At 45.4% G+C, this 23,476-nt stretch overlaps 1 protein-coding gene across 1 annotated transcript; it reads left to right on the forward strand.

Annotated features, from left to right (window-relative positions):
* The first annotated feature begins 978 nt into the window (after positions 1-978).
* Positions 979-22,655, forward strand: LOC112260799 (carbonic anhydrase 4-like). Its single transcript, XM_024436151.2, has 9 exons — positions 979-1,114; positions 8,287-8,353; positions 8,445-8,471; positions 8,639-8,809; positions 8,924-9,072; positions 9,702-9,797; positions 9,911-9,989; positions 10,163-10,329; positions 20,537-22,655. The coding sequence occupies exons 2-9, from the start codon at positions 8,287-8,289 to the stop codon at positions 20,726-20,728; spliced, it is 948 nt and encodes a 315-aa protein (XP_024291919.1). The 5' UTR covers positions 979-1,114; the 3' UTR covers positions 20,729-22,655.
* The last annotated feature ends 821 nt before the right edge of the window (positions 22,656-23,476 follow it).

Here is a 23,476-nt window from a genome sequence, read left to right on the forward strand (position 1 = left end):
GTTTTAGTTACAGACACCTTGATAGTAATCTGAAAAGAATGACTAACAACGCAACCAAAATGTCATTCAAGTTATGGAATATGGAAAGTGGGTGTCTGATGCATCTGCCTTGTGCCCTGAACTTAACAGTATGCTCTTATTTTTAATGAATTCTGAGACACTGTACTGAAGGTTTAACACTATCTGCCCTGACAATGACTCAGATTATTGCAATGGATCATAAATAATATGACTTATTGACATGCATCTTCAATAGGATCTACAAATCTCTGCCGAGAACCATTTTTTCTCATAAAAACCTCAGGGATGATTGATTCACTTGGCATAAAATGGTGTCTGCCTGGGTTTCCTCTTTTCTATTTCAATATGTTATTTCAATTCTCCCCACAGTTCATATCAGTGAGTGGTGTAAGTTGTAATGGAAAAGGTGGAGAGACAACCCAGCTAGCACACAATGTTCTGAGAACCATGTTTCTTACAGCTTGGAGAGTGTGGTTGTCCGGTGGTTATTTAGTAGGAGAGTATCTTGGCTTTGGAACATTCTCAGCATAATGAGAAAGAAGAATTAACAACATGTTCTTTTCTTCTCAATAGAGAAAGAGAGGAAAGGAGGAAAGATTGCTTCCTTTGAAGCTGGACAGTTTTTCTTCTGAAGAGAGCAAACATGCTTTTATCCAGTAGAGAGTCAAGGGGTGTGAAGATATTCCCCTAATCTATATTAATCTATGGAATTTGTCTCTATGTCAGGTTGCAAATAAAGTGCATTGTGGATGTATTTTTGCAGCTGTTGTATTGTTTAAAACACTATGATGAACTGTAGACCAAATAGCCTACTGTTGAATCATGTCACTTTGTTTAGGTTGACTGGTTGTGCTGCTATGAGGACTACGTACAATTAAGGTTCCAGTTAGTCTTTCTGCCTTTCTTTTTTTTTACTGTAGGCCTACTGCTCTAAAGTTAGCCCAGGTGAAAGAAGCATCAACATACACCCCCCCAAGGTGATCAAAGGAGGCGTGTTTAGTTTAGCTAGTTGAGGTGTGCGACTGAATAAAAAGAGGAAGGATGGGAGGCTGAGCGCACAGGACGGACAGGTGAAGACAGGTGTGGCTTCAAGGTAAGATCATGCTGGCATTGATGCAAACAGACATTGATGCCACAATATGCCCTGCTTTTAAGATATGATGGGTTCTATTTTAACAAAACGAACGCAATGGTAATTCTAAGTGCTGGCGGTAGGGCTATACAGTAGGTTTGGGGGTGTGTCAGATACAGTGGGGCAAAAAAGTATTTAGTCAGCCACCAATTGTGCAAGTACTCCCACTTAAAAAGATGAGAGAGGCCTGCAATTTTCATCATAGGTACACTTCAACTATGACAGACAAAATGAGAAAAAAAAATCAGGAAAATCACATTGTAGGATTTTTAATGAATTTATTTGCAAATGATGGTGGAAAATAAGTATTTGGTCAATAACAAAAGTTTATCTCAATACTTTGTTATATACCCGTTGTTGGCAATGACAGAGGTCAAACGTTTTCTGTAAGTCTTCACAAGGCTTTTCACACACTGTTGCTGGTATTTTGGCCCATTCCTCCATGCAGATCTCCTCTAGAGCAGTGATATTTTGGGGCTGTTGCTGGGCAACATGGACTTTCAACTCCCTCCAAAGATTTTCTATGGGGTTGAGATCTGGAAACTGGCTAGGCCACTCCAGGATCTTGAAATGCTTCTTACGAAGCCACTCCTTCGTTGCCCGGGCGGTGTGTTTGGGATCATTGTCATGCTGAAAGACCCAGCCACGTTTCATCTTCAATGCCCTTGCTGATGGAAGGAGGTTTTCACTCAAAATCTCACGATACATGGCCCCATTCATTCTTTCCTTTACACGGATCAGTCGTCCTGGTCCATTTGCAGAAAAACAGCCCCAAAGCATGATGTTTCCACCCCCATGCTTCACAGTAGGTATGGTTTTCTTTGGATGCAACTCAGCATTCTTTGTCCTCCAAACACGATGATTTGAGTTTCATCTGACCATATGACATTCTCCCAATGTTCTTCTGGATCAACCAAATGCTCTCTAGCAAACTTCAGACGGGCCTGGACATGTACTGGCTTAAGCAGGGGGACACGTCTGGCACTGCAGGATTTGAGTTCCTGGCGGCGTAGTGTGTTACTGATGGTAGGCTTTGTTACTTTGGTCCCAGCTCTCTGCAGGTCATTCACTAGGACCCCCCGTGTGGTTCTAGGATTTTTGCTCACCGTCGTTGTGATCATTTTGACCCCACGGGGTGAGATCTTGCGTGGAGCCCCAGATCGAGGGATAATTGCTCCCACAGTTGATTTTGTTCAAACCAAGCTGCTTACCTATTGCAGATTCAGTCTTCCCAGCCTGGTGCAGGTCTACAATTTTTTGTTTCTGGTGTCTTTTGACAGCTCTTTGGTCTTGGCCATAGTGGAGTTTGGAGTGTGACTGTTTGAGGTTGTGGACAGGTGTCTTTTATACTGATAACAAGTTCAAATGGGTGCCATTAATACAGGTAACGAGTGGAGGACAGAGGAGCCTCTTAAAGAAGAAGTTACAGGTCTGTGAGAGCCAGAAATCTTGCTTGTTTGTAGGTGACCAAATACTTATTTTCCACCATAATTTGCAAATAAATTCTTTAAAAATCCTACAATGTGATTTTCTGGATTTTTTTCCCTCATTTTGTCTGTCATAGTTGAAGTGCACCTATGATGAAAATTACAGGCCTCTCTCATCTTTTTAAGTGGGAGAACTTGCACAATTGGTGGCTGACTAAATACTTTTTTGCCCCACTGTATACTGTATGTGTGCTATTTTTATTTTATGGACGCAGATGCTGGCAGTGGCTTGAAAGGTCTGGGTTTTTATGAATAAACAAGTTGTGTGTGTGTCGAGGCTTGGTCCGCCACTGGCTAGCCAATCATTACATGCTCCATGGCTAAATATGTGGTTTCTTCCAATTACTTATTGTATTGTTTGTATTGCATTGTCATCGACTTCAATTTGAATGTTAGTCCGTTATAGCCTAGTTCTTAAATTGCCTACCTCATATTTGAAAAATATGTTGAACATGTTTGTAGTCCACATTGTTCTAACTGCATTGCTTCAATATGGGGGGCACTCAGAGTCTGAGCAGGGGTGGCCGAACACAGGCGCCATGGAGGTTGGAGTGGGGATTTCATTTTTAAATTTAATTTTACCTTTATTTAACTTGGTAAGTCAGTTAAGAACAAATTCTTATTTACAATGACAGCCTACCCTGGCCAAACCCGTATGATGCTGGGCCAATTGTGCGCAGCCCTGTGGGACTCCCATTCATGGACGGATGTGATGCAGCCTGGTTTCAAACCAGGTACTGCAGCGACAGCCTCCCTCTAGGCTCCCAAGAGGCTCCCGTGTGGTGGGTCACCAGGTGCACAGAGACTGTTTCGGGTTACCAGGTGCACAGAGTCTGTTTCAGGGTAACCAGGTGCACAGAGCCTGTTTCGGGGTAACTAGGTGCACCGAGCATGTTTCAGGTTACCAGGTGCATGTGGTTCCTGACAGCGGAAATATAGACGTCTTAGTGTCTGGGGAGGGGTGCTTAAGTTTGGTTGCCCCATTTCGCCTGGTGGGCAAGGTTATGGAGATGGCTGAGGCCCGGTCGGGATGCGAGGATGGGTGATTCCCAGTGAGATGTTGACCGGTGTCGACCGGGTTGTCAACCGGTTAGGGAGAGTAGGTGTGTAGGCCTGGAGGTCTGTAGTTCCAGGGAGTAAGCTATACGTTCTCAGGCCCAGGGAGAGAGCAGGCAGGCAGGGAGTGTAGGCCTAGAGTTCTGGAGTCAGAGGTCACCAGGTCAATGGGGGCCTGGCTAGAGGCCCAAATTAATAGGTGTGTGAGTGACACTGTCCTTCAGGGGAACAGAGCAGGCAATTAATGTAAAATCGTGTGAGATTAAAATGGACTAACCAAAATGGACTAACATGTAAAAGGCTTGTCAGTTGATATTCTGAAAGTAGTTTGAGGGTTGTAGGTCACATGACCAGGGAACTATTGAAATGTAAAAAGTAAAAAAATGAATGTATAACCGTGTGAGATTAAATTTGACAAACTAAAGGGTGTACAATATAGAACCTTGGTTGTGTCCAGTAGGTCACATGACCAAGAAGCTTTTGAAATGATAAAGTTTGAAAAATTAATGTAAAATCTTGTGAGATGAAAATGGACAAACTCAAAAGTGTGCGATATAGAAGGGTAGTCAGTGGACATTCTGAACCTTGTTTAAGGTCAGTAGGTCACATGACCGAGGAGCTATTGAAATTCAAATGTTTGCAAAATTCATCTAAAACATGTGAGATGAAAATGGACAAACTAAAGGGTGTGCAATGTGTAGTCCCACTGAGTGTACATTCTGAAACTTGTTTGAGGTCAGTAGGTCACATGACCAAGGAGCTTTTGAAATGAGAAATATTGAAAAACATTGAAAATCAATGTAAAATCGTTTGAGATGGAAATGGACAAACAAAAGGTTGTGCTACATATACGGCTACTCAGTGGATATTCTGAACGTAGCTTGAGGGTTGTAGGTAATAAGACTAAGGAGCTATTGAAATTGTAATCTAAAAAAAAAAGCAAAATCTCATGAGATGCAAATGGACAAAAAAAGGATGTCCAATGTGTAGGCCCACTGAGTGTGCATTATGAATCTTTTCTGAGGTGTTCATTTTAATTTAATTTAATTTCACTTTTATTTAACTAGGTAAGCTAGTTGAGAATAAGTTCTCATTTACAACTGCGACCTGGCCAAGATAAAGCAAAGCAGTGCGATACAACAACAAAACAGAATTACACATGGAATAAACAAGCATACAGTCAATAACACAAAATAAAAAATACAAAAATAAAGTCTATATACAGTGTGTGCAAATGGCGTGAGGAGGTAAGGCAATAAATAGGCCAATAAATAGCGAAGTAACTACAGTTTAGCAGTGGAGTGATAAATAGCAGATGATGATGTACAAGTAGAAATGCTGGTGTGCAAAAGAGCAGAAAAGTAAATAAAATGAGGATGAGGTAGGTAGATTGGGTGGGCTATTTACAGATGGGCTATGTACAGCTGCAGCGATCGGTTAGCTGCTCAGATAGCTGATGTTTAAAGTTAGTTAAGGAAATATAAGTCTCCAGCTTCAGCAATTTTTCCAATTCGTTCCAGTCATTGTCAGAAGAGAACTGGAAGGAAAGGTGGCCAAAGGAGGTGTTGTCTTTGGGGATGAGCAGTGAGATGTACCTACTGGAGCGCGTGCTACGGGTGGGTATTGTTATCGTGACCAGTGAGCTGAGATAAGGCGGAGCTTTACTTAGCGTAGACTTATAGATGACCTGGAGCCAGTCGGTCTGGCCACGAGTCTGTAGCGAGGGCCAGCCAACTAGAGCATACAGGTCGCAGTGGTGGGTGGAATAAGGGGCTTTGGTGACAAAACGGATGGCACTGTGATAGACTGCATCCAGTTTGCTGAGTAGAGTATTGGAAGCTATTTTGTAAATGACATCGCTGAAGTAGAGGATCGGTAGGATAGTCAGTTTTACGAGGGTATGTTTGGCGGTGTGAGTGAAGGGGGCTTTGTTGCGAAATAGGAAGCCAATTCTAGATTTACATTTGGATTGGAGATGTTTAATATGAGTCTGGAAGGAGAGATTACAGTCTAGCCAGACACCTAGGCATTTGTAGTTGTCCACATATTCTAAGTCAGAATCATCCAGAGTAGTGATGCTAGTCAGGCGGGCGGGTGCGGGCCGCGAACAGTTTAAAAGCATGCATTTGGTTTTACTAGCTTTTAAGAGCAGTTTGAGGACACGGAAGGAGTGTTGTAATGGCATTGAAGCTCATTTGGAGGTTAGTAACACAGTGTTCAAAGAAGGGCCAGATGTATACAGAATGGTATCGTCTGCGTATAGGTGGATCAGGGAATCACCCGCAGCAAGAGCCAGAGACTGCCAGAGGTCCGGACAACAGGCCATCCGATTTGACACACTGAACTCTATCTGGCAAGTAGTTGGTGAACCAGGCGAGGCAGTCATTTGAGAAACCAAGGTTGTTTAGTCTGCCGATAAGAATACGGTGATTGACAGAGTTGAAAGCCTTGGCCAGGTCAATGAAGACGGCTGCACAGTACTGTCTTTTATTGATTGTGGTTATGATATCGTTTAGTAGCTTGAGTGTGGCTGAGGTGCATCCGTGACCGGCTCGGAAACCGGACTGCACAGCGGAGAAGGTACGATGGGATTCTAAATGGTCAGTGATCTGTTTATTAACTTGGCTTTCGAAGACTTTAGAAAGGCAGAGCAGGATGGATAAAGCTCTATAACCGTTTGGCTCTAGAGTGTCACCCCCTTTGACCGCGGCAGCTATCCAATCTTTAGGGATCTCAGGCGATACGAAAGAGAGGTTGAACAGACTGGTAATAGGGGTTGCAACAATGGCGGAAGATAATTTTAGAAAGAGAGGGTCCAGATTGTCTAGCCCAGCTGATTTGTACAGGTCCAGGTTTTGCAGCTCTTTCAGAACATCTGCTATATGGATTTGGGTGAAGGAGGAGCTGGGGAGGCTTGGGCAAGTAGCTGCGGGGGTGTCAAGCTGTTTTTCGGGGTTGGGGTAGCCAGGAGGAAAGCATGGCCAGCCGTAGAGAAATGCTTATTGAAATTCTCGATTATCGTGGATTTATCGGTGGTGACAGTGTTACCTAGCCTCAGTGCAGTGGGCAGCTGGGAGGAGGTGCTCTTATTCTCCATGGACTTTACAGTGTCCCATAACTTTTTGGAGTTAGAGCTACAGGATGCAAATTTCTGTTTGAAAAAATGTAAATAAATAATTGAAAACAGTTTGAGATGTAAACCGAAAAAAAAGTGTGTGCAATGTGTGTCTATGCCATCGGGTTAGCTGGAACCCGTTTTAAACGTTTTAGGAGTAATGGTTTAAGAGCTATTGAAATGTGAACATTTTGATTTGTCACTATTTTGACGGTCCCTCAGTGCTGTTTGTGGATGTAAGGAAAACTACAGGTGAATATGAGTTGAATATCCAACTTGAATCTGTCTTTACCTCGGTATTATGAACTGCGGTACGGTTAATACCGGCTTTTTGTGGGTCTTAACTTCCCATTAGTGCTGTATGAAAATGCCACCTTTGCGTCAGTTTACAAGGACACACCTCAAATATTGCCACCCCTCTCCCTCAGCACAAGTGAGCTGATGTTAGACAGCTAAATTTCCGTACCTGGCGTTCAGAATGGAAAATGCCAGTGTGCAAGTCTTTACTTAACGATATAATGTCCGTTTGACACTTGCGCCTCCTTACAGCGAGCCGAAAATGGAGCCCAACATGTTTTAAGTGGTGCACATCTCATTTATTTGGCCTGGCTAATACATTATTTGTTTGTTTTCAGGCTGCCTAGTAATTTACCAAGGTATGAATTGTATAAAGTGTGAGGTTGGGGTCTCCAGTCATGTAAAAAAATATTTTAAAATATGATTGCCCTATGAAATATTTATAATGCTCCCATCTGTCACTTGCACTTATGTTAGCTTTTTTCAAAAGCATCAGAACCAACCGAACATTTCAACTACAACAACATTCTCAGTAAAAGGTTATAGAAACGTTTTACTTGCTATAATAACAAAATAATTATAAAATAATTATAGCTCCTTTCCGGATGCTTAAAGCGCTCATCCACCACCAATTTGTAGTACCCACATGGATGATGCAGGCAACCACTTGTGCCAGAACGCTCAACACATATCAGCTATCAGGTCGATAAGTGAGGAGTGATATATGACAATTAGGAATGAGGGGGATTATTACATGGCAATGATGGAAATGGGGCCAGGTTGATAATTTACAGATTATGATGATGATGATGATGATAAAAATAATGAATAACGCAATTATCCACATTATAATTCACATTTCCTGTTGCTGCAGGATTATTTTCCTACTGTCGCAAACTGGGTCAAATTAAGATCCTACATCTGTAGCCAGGACATCGGGTTAACACCCCTACTCGCTATGACTATGAAATGTGGTTGTTTATCTACCTTAGTTGAATTACCTGACTAAGTTGCTCTAGATAAAATCGCCAACAAAAAATCTAAGTTTGTGGGATGTTGAAATCAAGGCCAGGGCGGACTGACCAAATTTCAACCACATTTCAACATCCATGGCTCTTCCGACGTCGGTCGGTGCTTAGTGGTCTCTCTATTCATAATTTCCTATACCTCACTTTCAGATGAATCGACTTGTGGTTATTGTTGCGACACTCTTTGTCCCCACTACATACGGTGCTGCAGGCGGTTGTAAGTGATTATTCTATTATTTTGTTGGACTGTGACTCTTCTATCAATGTTGTGACTCTGCATAACTTTTTCCCTTCTTCAATTGTAACAGTGTGGTGTTACCATGATCCTAGTTGTGGTAAGTATTGATTTTACCCACTGATTACAGTGTAAATTCTACTCACAAATTGAAGTGATTACGATAGCAGTGGATAATAGACTAGAGAATTGATTTATTAGCATATTATATGACTCTTATAAAACGATGGTACATTGACACCATGGTATGATTGATTCCACGTTAAGATGACACCACTTGGTCCGCCATTGTCACTGAACATTGCAATGGATCCCGTCAGTCTCCCATCAACATCGTCTCTGCATCAGCAGTGAGCGATGAAACCCTGACTGCCTTCACTTTCACTAAATACGGAGACAACTCCACAATGAACAAGATCAAGAACACTGGCAAAACTGGTGAGGAGAATGGATGGATGCCCACTTGAGGAAAATGTATGTACTAAACCAGGAACCTTCATTTTTGAAATGTAACCAATTCCTCTCCTATTGTTCCTCCTCTCTTTCTTTCAGTCAAAGTGACGCTCACGAGTGGTGTCCAGGTTACAGGTGGGGCCCTGTCTGAGGCCTATGACAGCCTCCAGTTTCACCTCCACTGGGGGAATGGTACCTCAGTACCTGGGTCGGAGCACACAGTGGATGGAACACGCTACCCCATGGAGGTATGGAAAGGTTCAACACAACATTGCTGTGTTCTGATTCTCTAACCTTCTCCAGAATTATGCCCCCTCCTTTCCACACTCCCACTTCTTGGATTTGTGCAAGCATGGCTGGAAGGAATTTCCACCATATTCCAAACACTAATCCATTCCTTTTAAATTCAGGCAGGGAAGAGTGTATGCGTGCACTTCGGGAGAAGGGTTGAGATTCTAAATGTAGCCCATGTCACATGGGGTGACACTTCTCATACTGATGCACATATACCACACTGCAATGGACCAATGTCAAGGTCTTCATTTAGCCTTAGTCCAGTCTGAATTATTCCCCTCCAGCCAAACTGCATCCCTGCCACTTGGTTTACTATAAATCTGACAGATGGGGAAATGTAACCTCTCTCAAATTAATAAATGGTGCAATAGTCCACTGTTGTACTGAGCTCATGAGGCATTTATACGTTCCTTTCCTCAAGAATTGGAGCATATATATATATATCATTAAATGACATTTCTTTTGAACAGCTGTAAGTATGGCAGATTGTAGTCTACCTTTTTAAATGTATCATTCCAATATTTTAATTTTCCAATGGATTCAGATAACTTTTATAGATCATCTGTTATGCTTCACCTTTCAGATGCACATAGTAAATGCCAAGTCGTCGCTCAATGGCAATACGACCGCGGCCGTTGCAGACGACACGGGACTCGCTGTTCTTGGCTTCTTCATAAAGGCGAGTGGATGGTTTAACCTTCCTAGAAATGGCATCCATTTTTCCACTGTAGATTGGGCATTTCAGTGTTTTATTACTGTTTTTGTTTATAAAGTCAATCTTGTTCCATAAAGGCCATGCCAAGTAATGTGACTGGTTCACCAGCAGCCTGGAATACTCTGACATCATACTTGGCCAACATCACACTAAAAGGTGAGAGGAGAGATTTAACTGGTTCTGATTTGATCAAGAACTACTTCCTCGAAATAAAGTTTGGAAGAGGATTTGGGTTGAATTTTTCTCTTTGAATTCAACATTTGTATTTTTCTTGTTCCATTTCAGTACCATATTATTTTGGTATACGTTTTATTTCTCTCTTCCTCCAGATGAGTATATAAACATTACTCATGATGCTTTTTCATTGGATGAGCTCCTGGAAGGGGTGGACCGCACTAAATACTACCGTTACCGTGGATCCCTGACCACTCCAAACTGCAACGAGGCTGTGGTGTGGACCGTGTTCAAGGACCCTATCAAAGTCAGCCAGGATTTGGTGAGTTTGTGCAACAATTTCACAATAAACTGAATACAATTTCTACTTACCAAGAAATAAACATAGCTCCGACAAGAAACATGGACTGTATTCAAATTTCTTCAAGTGCAGGATCCATTCCTTATCCATTCTGCTTTTGAAATATTATCACAGTAATGATTCCGAAATAATACCGGCCTGAGGAACGACACATGGAACAAGGGGTTAATACGGTAATCAGGGGGAGCTGTAATCTATAACAAACCTTGTTCAGTCTCCTCAGGATGTTGAATCGCCCCACAAACCGCGGACCCAGCTTCTGGCAGGGCAGGTGGAGGGGCAGGTGGAGGGTCGAGAGCCAGACCCGGTCCCCCGGCGTGAACACCGGGGCCTCACTGCAGTGGCGGTCAGCGCTCTCCTTCTGCCACCTGATGGCCCGTTGCAGGTGCACATGGGCAGCGTCCCTTGTCTCCTCCGAGCACCAAAACCACTCATCCCCTGCAGGTGCTTCGATCTGGCTCTGATGCCACGGTGCCAGAACCGGCTGATAACCTAGTACGCATTGGAAAGGAGATAGGTTAGTGGTGGAGTGAGTTCTGGGCCATCTTTACCCAGGGGATGAAAGCCGCCCACTCCATCGGCCAGTCTTGGCAATAGGACCGCAGATACCTACCCACATCCTGGTTAATTCTCTCCACCTGGGCCTCCCGGGTGGTGCAGTGGTTAAGGGCGCTGTACTGCAGCGCCAGCTGTGCCAAGGAAGGAGACGGAAGGACTTAGAAAACCAATCCACAACGACCAGGATCGTGGTGTTTCCTTGTGACGGAGGAAGATCCGTCAAGATATTCACTGATAGGTGTGACCATGGCCGTTGTGGAATGGGTAGGGGTTGTAATTTCCCTCGGGGCAGGTGTCTAGGTGCCTTGCACTGGGCGCACACAGAGCAGGAGGAAACATAAACCCTCACGTCCTTAGCCAGGGTAGACCACCAGTACTTCCCACTAACACAGCGCACTGTCCGACCAATGCCAGGATGACCAGAGGAGGGCGACGTGTGGGCCCAATAGATTAAACGGTCGCGGACAGCAGACGGAACGTACAGACATCCAACTGGACGGGCTCTGTACGTAATGCCCGCTCGATGTCCGCGTCCACCTCCCACACCACCGGTGCCACCAGGCAAGAAGCAAGCATGGTAGTGGGATCCGTGGACTGCTCCTCTGTGTCATACATCCGGCAAAGTGCGTCTGCCTTAGCGTTCTGGGAACCTGGTATGTAGAGGATAGGGTGAAAACAAAAAGGGTGAAAAACATAGCCCACCCTGCCTGGCGAGGGTTCATTCTCCTCGCCGCCCGGATGTACTCCAGATTGCAGTGATCAGTCCAAATGAGAAAAGGGTGTTTAGCTCCCTCAAGCCAATGCCTCCACGCCTTCAGAGCCTAAACGACAGCCAACAACTCCCGGTCCCCCACATCATAGTTTATTTTATTTATTTATTTTACCTTTATTTAACCAGGTAGGCAAGTTGAGAACAAGTTCTCATTTACAATTGCGACCTGGCCAAGATAAAGCAAAGCAGTTCGACAGATACAACGACACAGAGTTACACATTGAGTAAAACAAACATACAGTCAATAATACAGTATAAACAAGTCTATATACAATGTGAGCAAATGAGGTGAGAAGGGAGGTAAAGGCAAAAAGGCCATGGTGGCAAAGTAAATACAATATAGCAAGTAAAACACTGGAATGGTAGTTTCGCAATGGAAGAATGTGCAAAGTAGAAATAAAAATAATGGGGTGCAAAGGAACAAAATAAATTAATTAATTAAATACAGTTGGGAAAGAGGTAGTTGTTTGGGCTAAATTATAGGTGGGCTATGTACAGGTGCAGTAATCTGTGAGCTGCTCTGACAGTTGGTGCTTAAAGCTAGTGAGGGACATAAGTGTTTCCAGTTTCAGAGATTTTTGTAGTTCGTTCCAGTCATTGGCAGCAGAGAACTGGAAGGAGAGGCGGCCAAAGAAAGAATTGGTTTTGGGGGTGACTAGAGAGATATACCTGCTGGAGCGTGTGCTACAGGTGGGAGATGCTATGGTGACCAGCGAGCTGAGATAAGGGGGGACTTTACCTAGCAGGGTCTTGTAGATGACATGGAGCCAGTGGGTTTGGCGACGAGTATGAAGCGAGGGCCAGCCAACGAGAGCGTACAGGTCGCAATGGTGGGTAGTATATGGGGCTTTGGTGACAAAACGGATTGCACTGTGATAGACTGCATCCAATTTGTTGAGTAGGGTATTGGAGGCTATTTTGTAAATGACATCGCCAAAGTTGAGGATTGGTAGGATGGTCAGTTTTACAAGGGTATGTTTGGCAGCATGAGTGAAGGATGCTTTGTTGCGAAATAGGAAGCCAATTCTAGATTTAACTTTGGATTGGAGATGTTTGATATGGGTCTGGAAGGAGAGTTTACAGTCTAACCAGACACCTAAGTATTTGTAGTTGTCCACGTATTCTAAGTCAGAGCCGCCCAGAGTAGTGATGTTGGACAGGCGGGTAGGTGCAGGTAGCGATCGGTTGAAGAGCATGCATTTAGTTTTACTTGTATTTAAGAGCAATTGGAGGCCACGGAAGGAGAGTTGTATGGCATTGAAGCTTGCCTGGAGGGTTGTTAACACAGTGTCCAAAGAAGGGCCGGAAGTATACAGAATGGTGTCGTCTGCGTAGAGGTGGATCAGAGACTCACCAGCAGCAAGAGCGACCTCATTGATGCATACAGAGAAGAGAGTCTGTCCAAGAATTGAACCCTGTGGCACCCCCATAGAGACTGCCAGAGGTCCGGACAGCAGACCCTCCGATTTGACACACTGAACTCTATCAGAGAAGTAGTTGGTGAACCAGGCGAGGCAATCATTTGAGAAACCAAGGCTGTCGAGTCTGCCGATGAGGATGTGGTGATTGACAGAGTCGAAAGCCTTGGCCAGATCAATGAATACGGCTGCACAGTAATGTTACGCTCCGCCGAGCTGAACTTCTTCGAAAAGAAAGCACAGGGGCGGAGTTTTTGTGGCGTACCCGAGCGCTGAGACAGCACGGCTCCTATCCCAGACTCGGACGCGTCCACCTCCACTATAAATGCCAAGGAGGGATCAGGATGAGCCAGCATGGGAGCCGAGGTAAACAGAGCCTTTAGGTGACCAAAAGCCCTGTCTGCCCCAGCTGACCACTGCAGTCGCACCGGTACCCCCTTCAGCAATGAGGTAATGGGAGCCTCTACTTGACCAAAACCCCGGATAAACCTCCAGTAGTAGTTGGCAAACCCTAACAACCTATGCACCTCCTTTACCGTGGTTGGAGTCGGCCAATTACGCACGACTGAAATGTGGTCATTTTCCATCTCCACCCCTGGTGCGGAAAGGCGGTACCCTAGGAAAGAGACGGACTGTTGGAAGAACAGAAATTTCTCAGCCTTGACGTACAGGTCATACTCCAACAGTCAACCAAGCACCCTGCACACCAGGGACAGATGCTCGGCGCGTGTAGCGGAGTATATCAGAATGTCAATGAAGACTGCGGGAGCATTCATCAACCCGTACGGCATGACATAGTCATAGTCAATTGACCTCGATAGTCAATACACCGGCGTAAGCCTCCATCCTTCTTCTTCACAAAAAAGAATCTCGAGGAGGCAGGTGAAGTGGAAGGCCGAATGTATCCCTGCCCCAGAAATTCGGAGACATATGTTTCCATAGCCGCCGTCTCCTCCTGTGACAGAGGATACAAGTGACTCTGGGAAGTGCTGCGTCTACCAGGAGATGTATCGCACAATCCCCCCGTTGATGGGCTGGTAGTTGAGTCGCCTTTGTCTTACAGAAGGCGAGAGCCAAATCGGCATATTCAGAGGGGATGTGCACGGTGGAGACCTGGTTTGGACTTTCCACCATAGTTGCACCTATGGAAACACCTACACACCTCCCCGAGCACTTACGTGACCATCCCTTGAGAGCCCTCTGTTGCCACGAAGTAGTGGGGCCATGATAGGCCAACCAGGGTAGGCCCAGCACCACGGGAAATGCAGGAGAATCAATAAGGAAGAGACTAATTCTCTCCTTAAGACCCTCCTGCGTTATCATGCATAAGGGAGCGGTGGTCTCCCTAATCAGCCCTGACCCTAATGTCCGACTATCTAAGGCGTGCACAGGGAAGGGCATATCAACAGGAACAGTAGGGATCCCTAAACTATGTGCAAATGAATGATCAATAAAGTTCCCAGCTGCGCCTGAATCTACTAGCGCCTTATACTGGGAATGCAGGGAAAACTCAGGAAATTATATGAACACAAGCATGTGAGCAACAGGGAGCTCTGGTTGAGTCGGGTGCCTACTCACCTGGGATGATCCAACAGTGCCCTGCCTGCTACCTCGACTCCCTGCAGAACCTCCCCAGCAACGACCAGCAGTGTGTACTCTGCGGCCACAGGTGGTGCAGGGAATGCCCACCCTCCGGTCCCCCTCAGAGCAGCACCTCCTAGCTCCATAGGTGTCGGATCGGAGGTGCTGGGGGATGGAACTGACGGATCCCGATCCGGACGTCCACGGGAGGCCAACAGGTTATCCAGCCGGATGGATAGGTCCACCAGCTGGTCAAATGTAAGGGTGGTGTCTCTGCAGGCTAGCTCCCGATGAACGTCCTTGCGTAGACTACACCTGTAGTGGTCGATCAGGGCCCGCTCATACCATCCCGTGCCGGCGGCCAGAGTTCGAATTCCAGTGCAAAGTCTTGTGTGCTCCTCATCCTCTGTCTAATATGAAACAAGCATTCTCCCACTGCTCTTCCTTCAGGTGGATGATCAAAAACCGCCCGGAAGCGGCGGGTGAAATCCTCATAGTTGTCCAACGTCGCTCCTTCCCTTCCCCAGACGGCGTTGGCCCAATTCAAGCGCTTTCCCAGATACAAAGGAGATGAGGGCTTTCACACCCTCGCGTCCCGAAGGAGCCGGGTGGACGGTTGCCAGGTAGAGCTCCAGCTGGACTAGGAACCTCTGGCACCTGGCAGCCACCCCATCATATTCCTTCGGGAGCTCGAATCCCACTGGGTTCAGGTGAAGGAGGGGTGGACAGCGGTGTGGCTTGTTGTGGGAGCTGGGGTGATGATGATGGGGTTGCTGGAAAACCCCCTCTCTCCCATCGCTCCATGGTCTCCATTTCGCCACAACTTTGGAAGTATGCTTGGGGTCATTGTCCATTTGGAAGACCCATTTGCGACCAAGCTTTAACTTCCTGACTGATGTCTTGAGATGTTGCTTCAATATATATCAACATAATTTTCCTTCCGCATGATGCCATTTATTTTGTGAAGTGCTTCAGTCCCTCATGCAGCAAAGCACCCCCACAACATGCTGCTGCCACCCCCGTGCTTCATGGCTAGGATGGTGTTCTTTAGCTTGCAAGCATCCCCCTTTTTCCTCCAAACATAACAATGGTCATCATGGCCAAACAGTTCTATTTTTGTTCCATCAGACCAAAGGACATTTCTCCAAAATGTACGATCTTTGTCCCCATGTGCAGTTGCAAACCGTAGTCTGGCTTTTTTGGAGCAGTGGCTTCTTCCTTGCTGAGCGGCCTTTCAGTTTATATCGATATAGGACTCGTTTTACTGTTGATATAGATACTTTTTGCACCAAAGTACGTTCATCCTTAGGAGACAGAAGGCGTCTCCTTCCTGAGCGGTGTGACGGCTGCGTGGTCCCATGGTGTTTACACTTGCCTACTATTGTTTGTACAGATGAACATGGCACCATCAGGCGTTGCTCCAAGGATGAATCAGAATTGTGGAGGTCTACACTTTTTTAGGTATTGGGTGTTTTCTACCATGATGTTAAGCAGAGACACTGAGTTTGAAGGTAGGTCTTGAAATACATCCATAGGTACGCCTCCAATTGACTCAAATTATGTCAATTAGCCTATCAGAAGCTTCTAAAGCCATGACATAATCTTCTGGAATTTTTCAAGCTGTTTAATTATTATTTTACTAGGCAAGTCAGTAAAGAACAAATTCTAATGTTCAAAGACAGCCTAGGAACAGTGGGTTAACTACATTGTTCAGGAGCAGAATGACAGATTTGTATCTGGTCAGCTCGGGATTCAAACTTGCAACCTTTCAGTTACTAGTCCAATGCGTTAACCACTAGGCTCCCCTGCAGCCCCAAAGGCACAATCAAATTAGTCTTTGTAAATTTCTGTCCCACTGGAATTGTGATGCTTTGAATTATAAATTAAATAATCTGTCTGTAAATAATTGTTGGAAAAATGACTTGTGTCATGCACAAAGTAGACGTCCTCACCGACTTGCCAAAACTATAGTTTGTTAACAAGAAATGTGTGGAGTGGTTGAACAACGAGTTTTAATGACTCCAACCTAAGTGTATGTAAACTTCTGACTTCAACTGTACATATCCTGTATCTTAATTTTGAGCCAGTTTTAAACAGCAGGTTAATAATCCTGCAACAACAGGAAATATGAATTATGTGGATTATAATTTTTTGACATTTTTTTACAGGGGTTGCTACATTTTTCATTAGGGAATGTCAAGTCTGAAATGAAAATCACAAACTTTATAAAAGCTTTTTAAACCTTGAATTGTCACGCCTTGGTCTTAGTATTTTGTGTTTTCTTTATTTATTTGGTCAGGCCAGGGTGTGACATGGGTTTATTTTGTGGTGTGTTTTTGTATTGGGGTTTTAGTAGGTATTGGGATTGTGGTTGAGTATGGTTGTCTAGCATAGTCTATGGCTGCCTGAGGTGGTTCTCAATCAGAGTCAGGTGATTCTCGTTGTCTCTGATTGGGAACCATATTTAGGTAGCCTGGGTTTCACTGTGGGTTTGTGGGTGATTGTTCCTGTCTCTGTGTTTGTTGTCACAAGATAGGCTGTATAGGTTTTCACGTTCCGTTTGTTGTTTTTGTGTATTTAGTTATTTCATGTATCGTTCAATTTTTCATTAAAGAACATGAGTAACCACCACGCTGCATTTTGGTCCGACTCTCCTTCGACGGAAGAAAGCCGTTACAGAATCACCCACCACACCAGGACCAAGCAGCGTGGTGACAGGCAGTGACAGCAGAAGCAGCGAAAGGAGGAATGGACATGGGAAGATGTTTTGGATGGCAAAGGTTGTTACACTTGGGAGGAGATACTGGCCGGAAGAGATCGCCTCCCATGGGAACAGGTGGAGGCACTTAGGAGAGCAGAGGCAGCCGGAGAGAGGAGCCGACGATACGAGGGAACACGGTTGGCAAGGAAACCCGAAAGTCAGCCCCAAAAATTTCTTGGGGGGGGGGCTCAGGGAGAGTGTGGCAGAGTCAGGGTTCAGACCTGAGCCAACTCCCCCTGTTTATCGTGAGGAGCAGCGATCACAGGACTTCTGGACTTGGGAGGAAATATTGGACGGAAAAGGACCCTGGGCACAGCCTGGTGAATATCGACGCCCCAAAGAAGAACTGGAGGAGGCGAAAGCGGAGAGGCGCTGGTATGAAGAGGCAGCACGGCGACGCGGATGGAAGCCCGAGAGTCAGCCCCAAAAATGTATTGGGGGGGGCTCACAGGGAGTATGGCTACGCCAGGTAGGAGACCTGCGCAAACTTCCTGTGCTTACCGGGGGGCAAAAAAGACCGGGCAGGCACCGTGTTATGTTGTGGAGCGCAAGGTGTCTCCAGTGCGGGTGCATAGCCCGGTGCGGTACATACCAGCTCTTCGTATTGGCCGGGCTAGAGTGGGCATCGAGCCAGGTAAGGTTGGGCAGGCTCGGTGCTCAAGAGCTCCAGTGCGCCTGCACGGTCCGGTCTATCCAGTGCCACCTCCACACACAAGTCCTCCGATGGCAGCTCCCCGCACCAGGCTTCCTGTGCATGTCCTCTACCCAGTGCCAGCACCACGCACCAGGCCTTCAGTGCGCCTCGCCTGTTCAGCGCTGCCAGAGCCTTTCTCCTCTCCAGCGCTGTCGGAGTCTCCCGCCTATTTAGCGCTGCCAGAGCCTTCCTCCTCTCCAGCGCTGCCAGAGTCTCCTGCCTGTTCAGCGCAGCCAGAGCTGCTAATCTGCATGGAGCAGCCAGAGCTGCCAGTCTGCATGGAGCAGCCAGAGCTGCCAGTCTGCATGGAACTGCCAGAGCTGTCAGTCTGCATGGAGCAGCCAGAGCTGCAAGTCTGCATGGAGCAGCCAGTCTGCATGGAGCAGCCAGAGCTGCCAGACTGCATGGAGCAGCCAGAGCTGCCAGACTGCATGGAGCAGCCAGAGCTGCCAGTCTGCATGGAGCAGCCAGAGCTACCAGTCTGCATGGAGCAGCCAGAGCTGCCAGTCTGCATGGAGCAGCCAGAGCTGCCAGTCTGCATGGAGCAGCCAGAGCTGCCAGTCTGCATGGAGCTGCCAGAGATGCCAGTCTGCATGGAGCAGCCAGAGCTGCCAGTCTGCATGGAGCAGCCAGAGCTGCCAGTCTGCATGGAGCAGCCAGAGCTGCCAGTCTGCATGGAGCCACATAGCCTGGTTCCTCTCTAGGTTTCTTCCTAGGTTTTGGCCTTTCTAGGGAGTTTTTCCTAGCCACCGTGCTTCTACACCTGCATTGCTTGCTGTTTGAGGTTTTAGGCTGGGTTTCTGTACAGCACTTTGAGATATCAGCTGATGTACGAAGGGCTATATAAATAAATTTGATTTGATTTGGAGCAGCCAGAGCTGCCAGTCTGCATGGAGCAGCCGGTCTGTATGGAGCAGCCAGAGCAGCCAGTCTGCATGGAGCAGCCAGAGCTGCCAGTCTGCATGGAGCAGCCAGAGCTGCCAGTCTGCATGGAGCAGCCAGAGCTGCCAGTCTGCATGGAGCAGCCAGAGCTGCCAGTCTGCATGGATCAGCCAGAGCTGTCAGTCTGCATGGAGCAGCCAGAGCAGCCAGAGACACCAGTCAGCCAGGATCCGCCAGTCAGCCATAATCTTCCAGATCCGCCAGTCAGCCAGGATTCGCCAGTCAGCCAGGATCTGCCAGAACCAGCAGCTAGCCAGGATCTGCCAGAGCCTACTACCTGCCTGAGCTTTCTCTCAGTACTGGGCTTCCTCTCAGTACTGGGCTTCCTCTCAGTACTGGGCTTCCCCTCAGTGCTGAGCTTCCCCTCAGTGCTGAGCTTTCCCTCAGTGCTGAGCTTCCCCTCAGTGCTGAGCTTCCCCTCAGTCCCGAGCTACCCCTCAGTCCCGAGCTTCCACCTCAGTCCCGAGCTTCCACCTCAGTCCCGAGCTGCCCCTCAGTCCAGTGGGGTCCTTGGTGAGGGTTATTTGGCCAAGGTCGGCGGCGAGGGTCGCCAATCAAAGGACGCGTTACAGGGGGACTAAGACTTGGTTGGAGTGGGGTCCACGTCCCGAGCCGGAGCCGCCACCGTGGACAGACGCCCACCCGGACCCTCCCCTATGGGTTTAGGTGTGCGGCCGGGAGTCCGCACCTTGGGGGGGGGGGTTCTGTCACGCCTTGGTCTTAGTATTTTGTGTTTTCTTTCTTTATTTGGTCAGGCCAGGGTGTGACATGGGTTTATTTTGTGGTGTGTTTTTGTATTGGGGTTTTAGTAGGTATTGGGATTGTGGTTGAGTATGGTTGTCTAGCATAGTCTATGGCTGCCTGAGGCGGTTCTCAATCAGAGTCAGGTGATTCTCGTTGTCTCTGATTGGGAACCATATTTAGGTAGCCTGGGTTTCACTGTGTGTTTGTGGGTGATTGTTCCTGTCTCTGTGTTTGTTGTCACAAGATAGGCTTAATAGGTTTTCACGTTCCGGTTGTTGTTTTTGTGTATTTAGTTATTTCATGTATCGTTCAATTTTTCATTAAAGAACATGAGTAACCACCACGCTGCATTTTGGTCCGACTCTCCTTCGACGGAAGAAAGCCGTTACATGAATACAGTAGAAGCAACAACAGGATGATCAAATTAAGATATCACAATCTGTACATCTATTTCAGTAATTTGTCATTTTTATTCAACTTTTAACCAGAATGCAGTGACAAAGTTGTTTTTGTGATATATTTATATATTTACTTGGAGAGCAGTTATCTCAAAGTTTAGTTGATTTCACATTACTTGGCAGCTCAACTGAAAGTAGATGTTGAGCTGACGTTTGTGCCCATTGGGTAAAGCCTTTGGGCCAGCCTGATGTCACACTTATGTCTATGATCCCAGTAATTCATTAACCTTCTCTACTCAGATTGATCTCTTCAGCACAACAGTGCACATTGACCACAACTCCACCTCTGCCTTGATGACCAACGTCTTCAGGAACATCCAGCCTGTCAACGACTGGGTGGTGACGACCCAGGGCCGTCCAGCTTCGGGAGCCTCCACAATGCGCTCCTCTCTGGGCCTAATGGCCCTGGCCTGGATGCTGCTGAGGGTTTAGTGACGGCTAGTAACGCCTCACCTGAAGTGCACTACCATACATACATCGATTACCAACAGGATTCACCTTGATCCAAGGAGAAGCTATTTGATAAAGCAACAATTATAGCAAAATATCAACTTATTTATTATCCAAACATCATTAGACATGTAATTAATCTGAAAAAGAAAAATGACCGAAAGACTTATTTTAACAAAATTACAGTACATTTTAATGTACCTTATAATGAAAAAATATGTAATGTGCATTTCTTTTCCAAAATTCAACCCACAATACTAAGAAGCTAATTGACCATAATTTGATTAAAGTGTCATTTAGTTTTCTGAACTTTGAAGTAAATATTAATGCTGTCATATTTATGTAGTTAAAGCGACTGCCATTTAAAGAGACAGTACATCAGTTCACTTCAAAAGGTGATCCTTGTCGTGGAAATGTCCTTAATTACCAACTGATGAGAGCAAATCACACACGAGTCAGAGTTATGCTCAATCTTCACCTTTAATTTTAATATATATTTTTTACTATGTTCGGGATGTGGTATCCACTCGGCTCGCTGCCTCTCCGATCTTAGGTTGGTCCATCTGCTCCGTTCTCGAAGTGTGGTCTCCCTGAGATCCCGAGTTTGAGGGATCCCTTGTGCACGATTACCTAGGTCGTCAGGAGCGGTCACCGAGTGAAGATTCACATCCCATCCCCGTCGCCAAATGTATTATTCTATATGTTTAAACAGTTATCATAGTTATCATATATCATAGGGTGGGGGTAATGTCTTGGTACCATTTTGTACCAAGGACGAGATAAGAGCTTTGTTTAGGAGACCAAACTGAAGGATAATTTATAGCCAACTCTGTCTGACTAGGGGATATTCTCTCTGAAGTACGTTTTTTTCTCTGTGTAAGTTCCTAAGACCTGTGGTTTGTCATGTCGTCTAGGAGGGGGTGGATCTTTGCAATAAAGGATCCCATTTGCCATTATGTAGGGCACTCTCAACTTTTCATTAGAGATACTGAACTGTTGAAAGTCAAAATGCTATTGCAAAAGCTTGATTATTATTAAATGTGAAGATTAAGCATAACTCTGACTCGTGTGTGATTTGCTCTCTCATCAGTTGGTAATTAAGGAAATTTCCACGACATCCTGAGAGACGACTTTTTGTACGACTTTATTGGAAGATTTTTATATGCATTGGAAGACTTTTATATGCACAAAATAAGGTAATTTTGGTTTTGTACACAGTCTTATGATACGTGGTATAGAAAAGTATAATCTTAGGTGAGTACGTGGATAGCTATATCTAGGCAGATGATCTGTCTTACTGGTCAAAATAATTTATACAGGTTCCCCTCTGCCCTCTGGTGGTATGAATAACTTGTAATTAAAGTATGTCTACAGAAAAACCTTGATAAAAAAATTATTCCTATTTATCAAATTACAATAGGTGGAATTGTGTGTTTTGGGCTGGGGTCAAAACAGTTACTGAGGATTAAAGGGATGTTGACATGGTGTCTGCCTTAGAATGACAAGACAATTGATGAACATTGACAAACGGCCATTCCTTTAGTCAATGCAGTCTTACCAGTTGTCGTGAAAGGTCATTGTATGTCAACAGCAGTATAGAAGACTTAGGGCGGTGGTAGACTTAGGTGGTATACCTGAATGCATGTCTCAGTGTGCCTACATTACTTTTCCACATGTACACTATTGCCTCAATGAATTCTGTATATTTAGTCATGCTGAATTTGCAACCAGGTGGGAGGTGGGAATTTACCAGTTGTGAAGTAGTAAATACCATTTAGATGAATTCATGTCCTTTGAACTCGTTGAGAAATCCCGATTGGCTAATGGCCAACAAGCTGCGTCAACCAACATTTAAATGTCCAGCTATCATGTTTGTAAACAAATTATAGAGTAAAAAAAGAAACATTAATAGATTGCTTTTTGTTGTTATATTTTACATGACTCCTTCATGCTTTGTTGAATATGAACTTTCTTGTTTACCCAACGGTGGGACAGACTGTTTGTTCCCACACTCGGGACTCTGACTCTCTATTGGCTACACAGACTTTTGGCCTCCCATCCCATTCTAACCACCTCTCGCCGGCTTTGTATTTATGTTACCTGATGAAATTGCTGTACAGTATGATCTTGTTGCCATCTAATGCACATTCAAATGTCATAAATCAACACTGCAGAGCTCTCCCTGTCATCTTCCTTGCCTTGATTCAAATCAAATCAAATTTTATTTGTCACATACACATGGTTAGCAGATGTTAATGCGAGTGTAGCGAAATGCTTGTGCTTCTAGTTCCGACAATGCAGTAATAACCAACAAGTAATCTAACTAACAATTCCAAAACTACTGTCTTATACACAGTGTAAGGGGATAAAGAATATGTACATAAGGATATATGAATGAGTGATGGTACAGAGCAGCATAGGCAAGATACAGTAGATGGTATCGAGTACAGTATATACATATGAGATGAGTATGTAAACAAAGAGGCATAGTTAAAGTGGCTAGTGATACATGTATTACATAAGGATGCAGTCGATGATATCGAGTACAGTATATACGTATGCATATGAGATGAATAATGTAGGGTAAGTAACATTATATAAGGTAGCACTGTTTAAAGTGGCTAGTGATATATTTACATCATTTCCCATCAATTCCCATTATTAAAGTGGCTGGAGTTGAGTCAGTGTCAGTGTCAGTGTGTTGGCAGCAGCCACTCAATGTTAGTGGTG

The sequence above is a fragment of the Oncorhynchus tshawytscha genome, linkage group LG10 (assembly GCF_018296145.1).
Source record: "Oncorhynchus tshawytscha isolate Ot180627B linkage group LG10, Otsh_v2.0, whole genome shotgun sequence".
In the NCBI taxonomy this organism is placed as follows: Eukaryota; Metazoa; Chordata; class Actinopteri; order Salmoniformes; family Salmonidae; genus Oncorhynchus; species Oncorhynchus tshawytscha.

Coding starts and splice junctions, on each gene's coding strand:
- LOC112260799 (XM_024436151.2), top strand. CDS start 8,287: ATGAATCGACTTGTGGTTATTGTTGCGACACTCTTTGTCCCCACTACA. Junction 9,990..10,162: donor GGCCAACATCACACTAAAAG/GTGAGAGGAGAG, acceptor CTCTTCCTCCAG/ATGAGTATATAAACATTACT. Junction 10,330..20,536: donor TCAAAGTCAGCCAGGATTTG/GTGAGTTTGTGC, acceptor TTCTCTACTCAG/ATTGATCTCTTCAGCACAAC.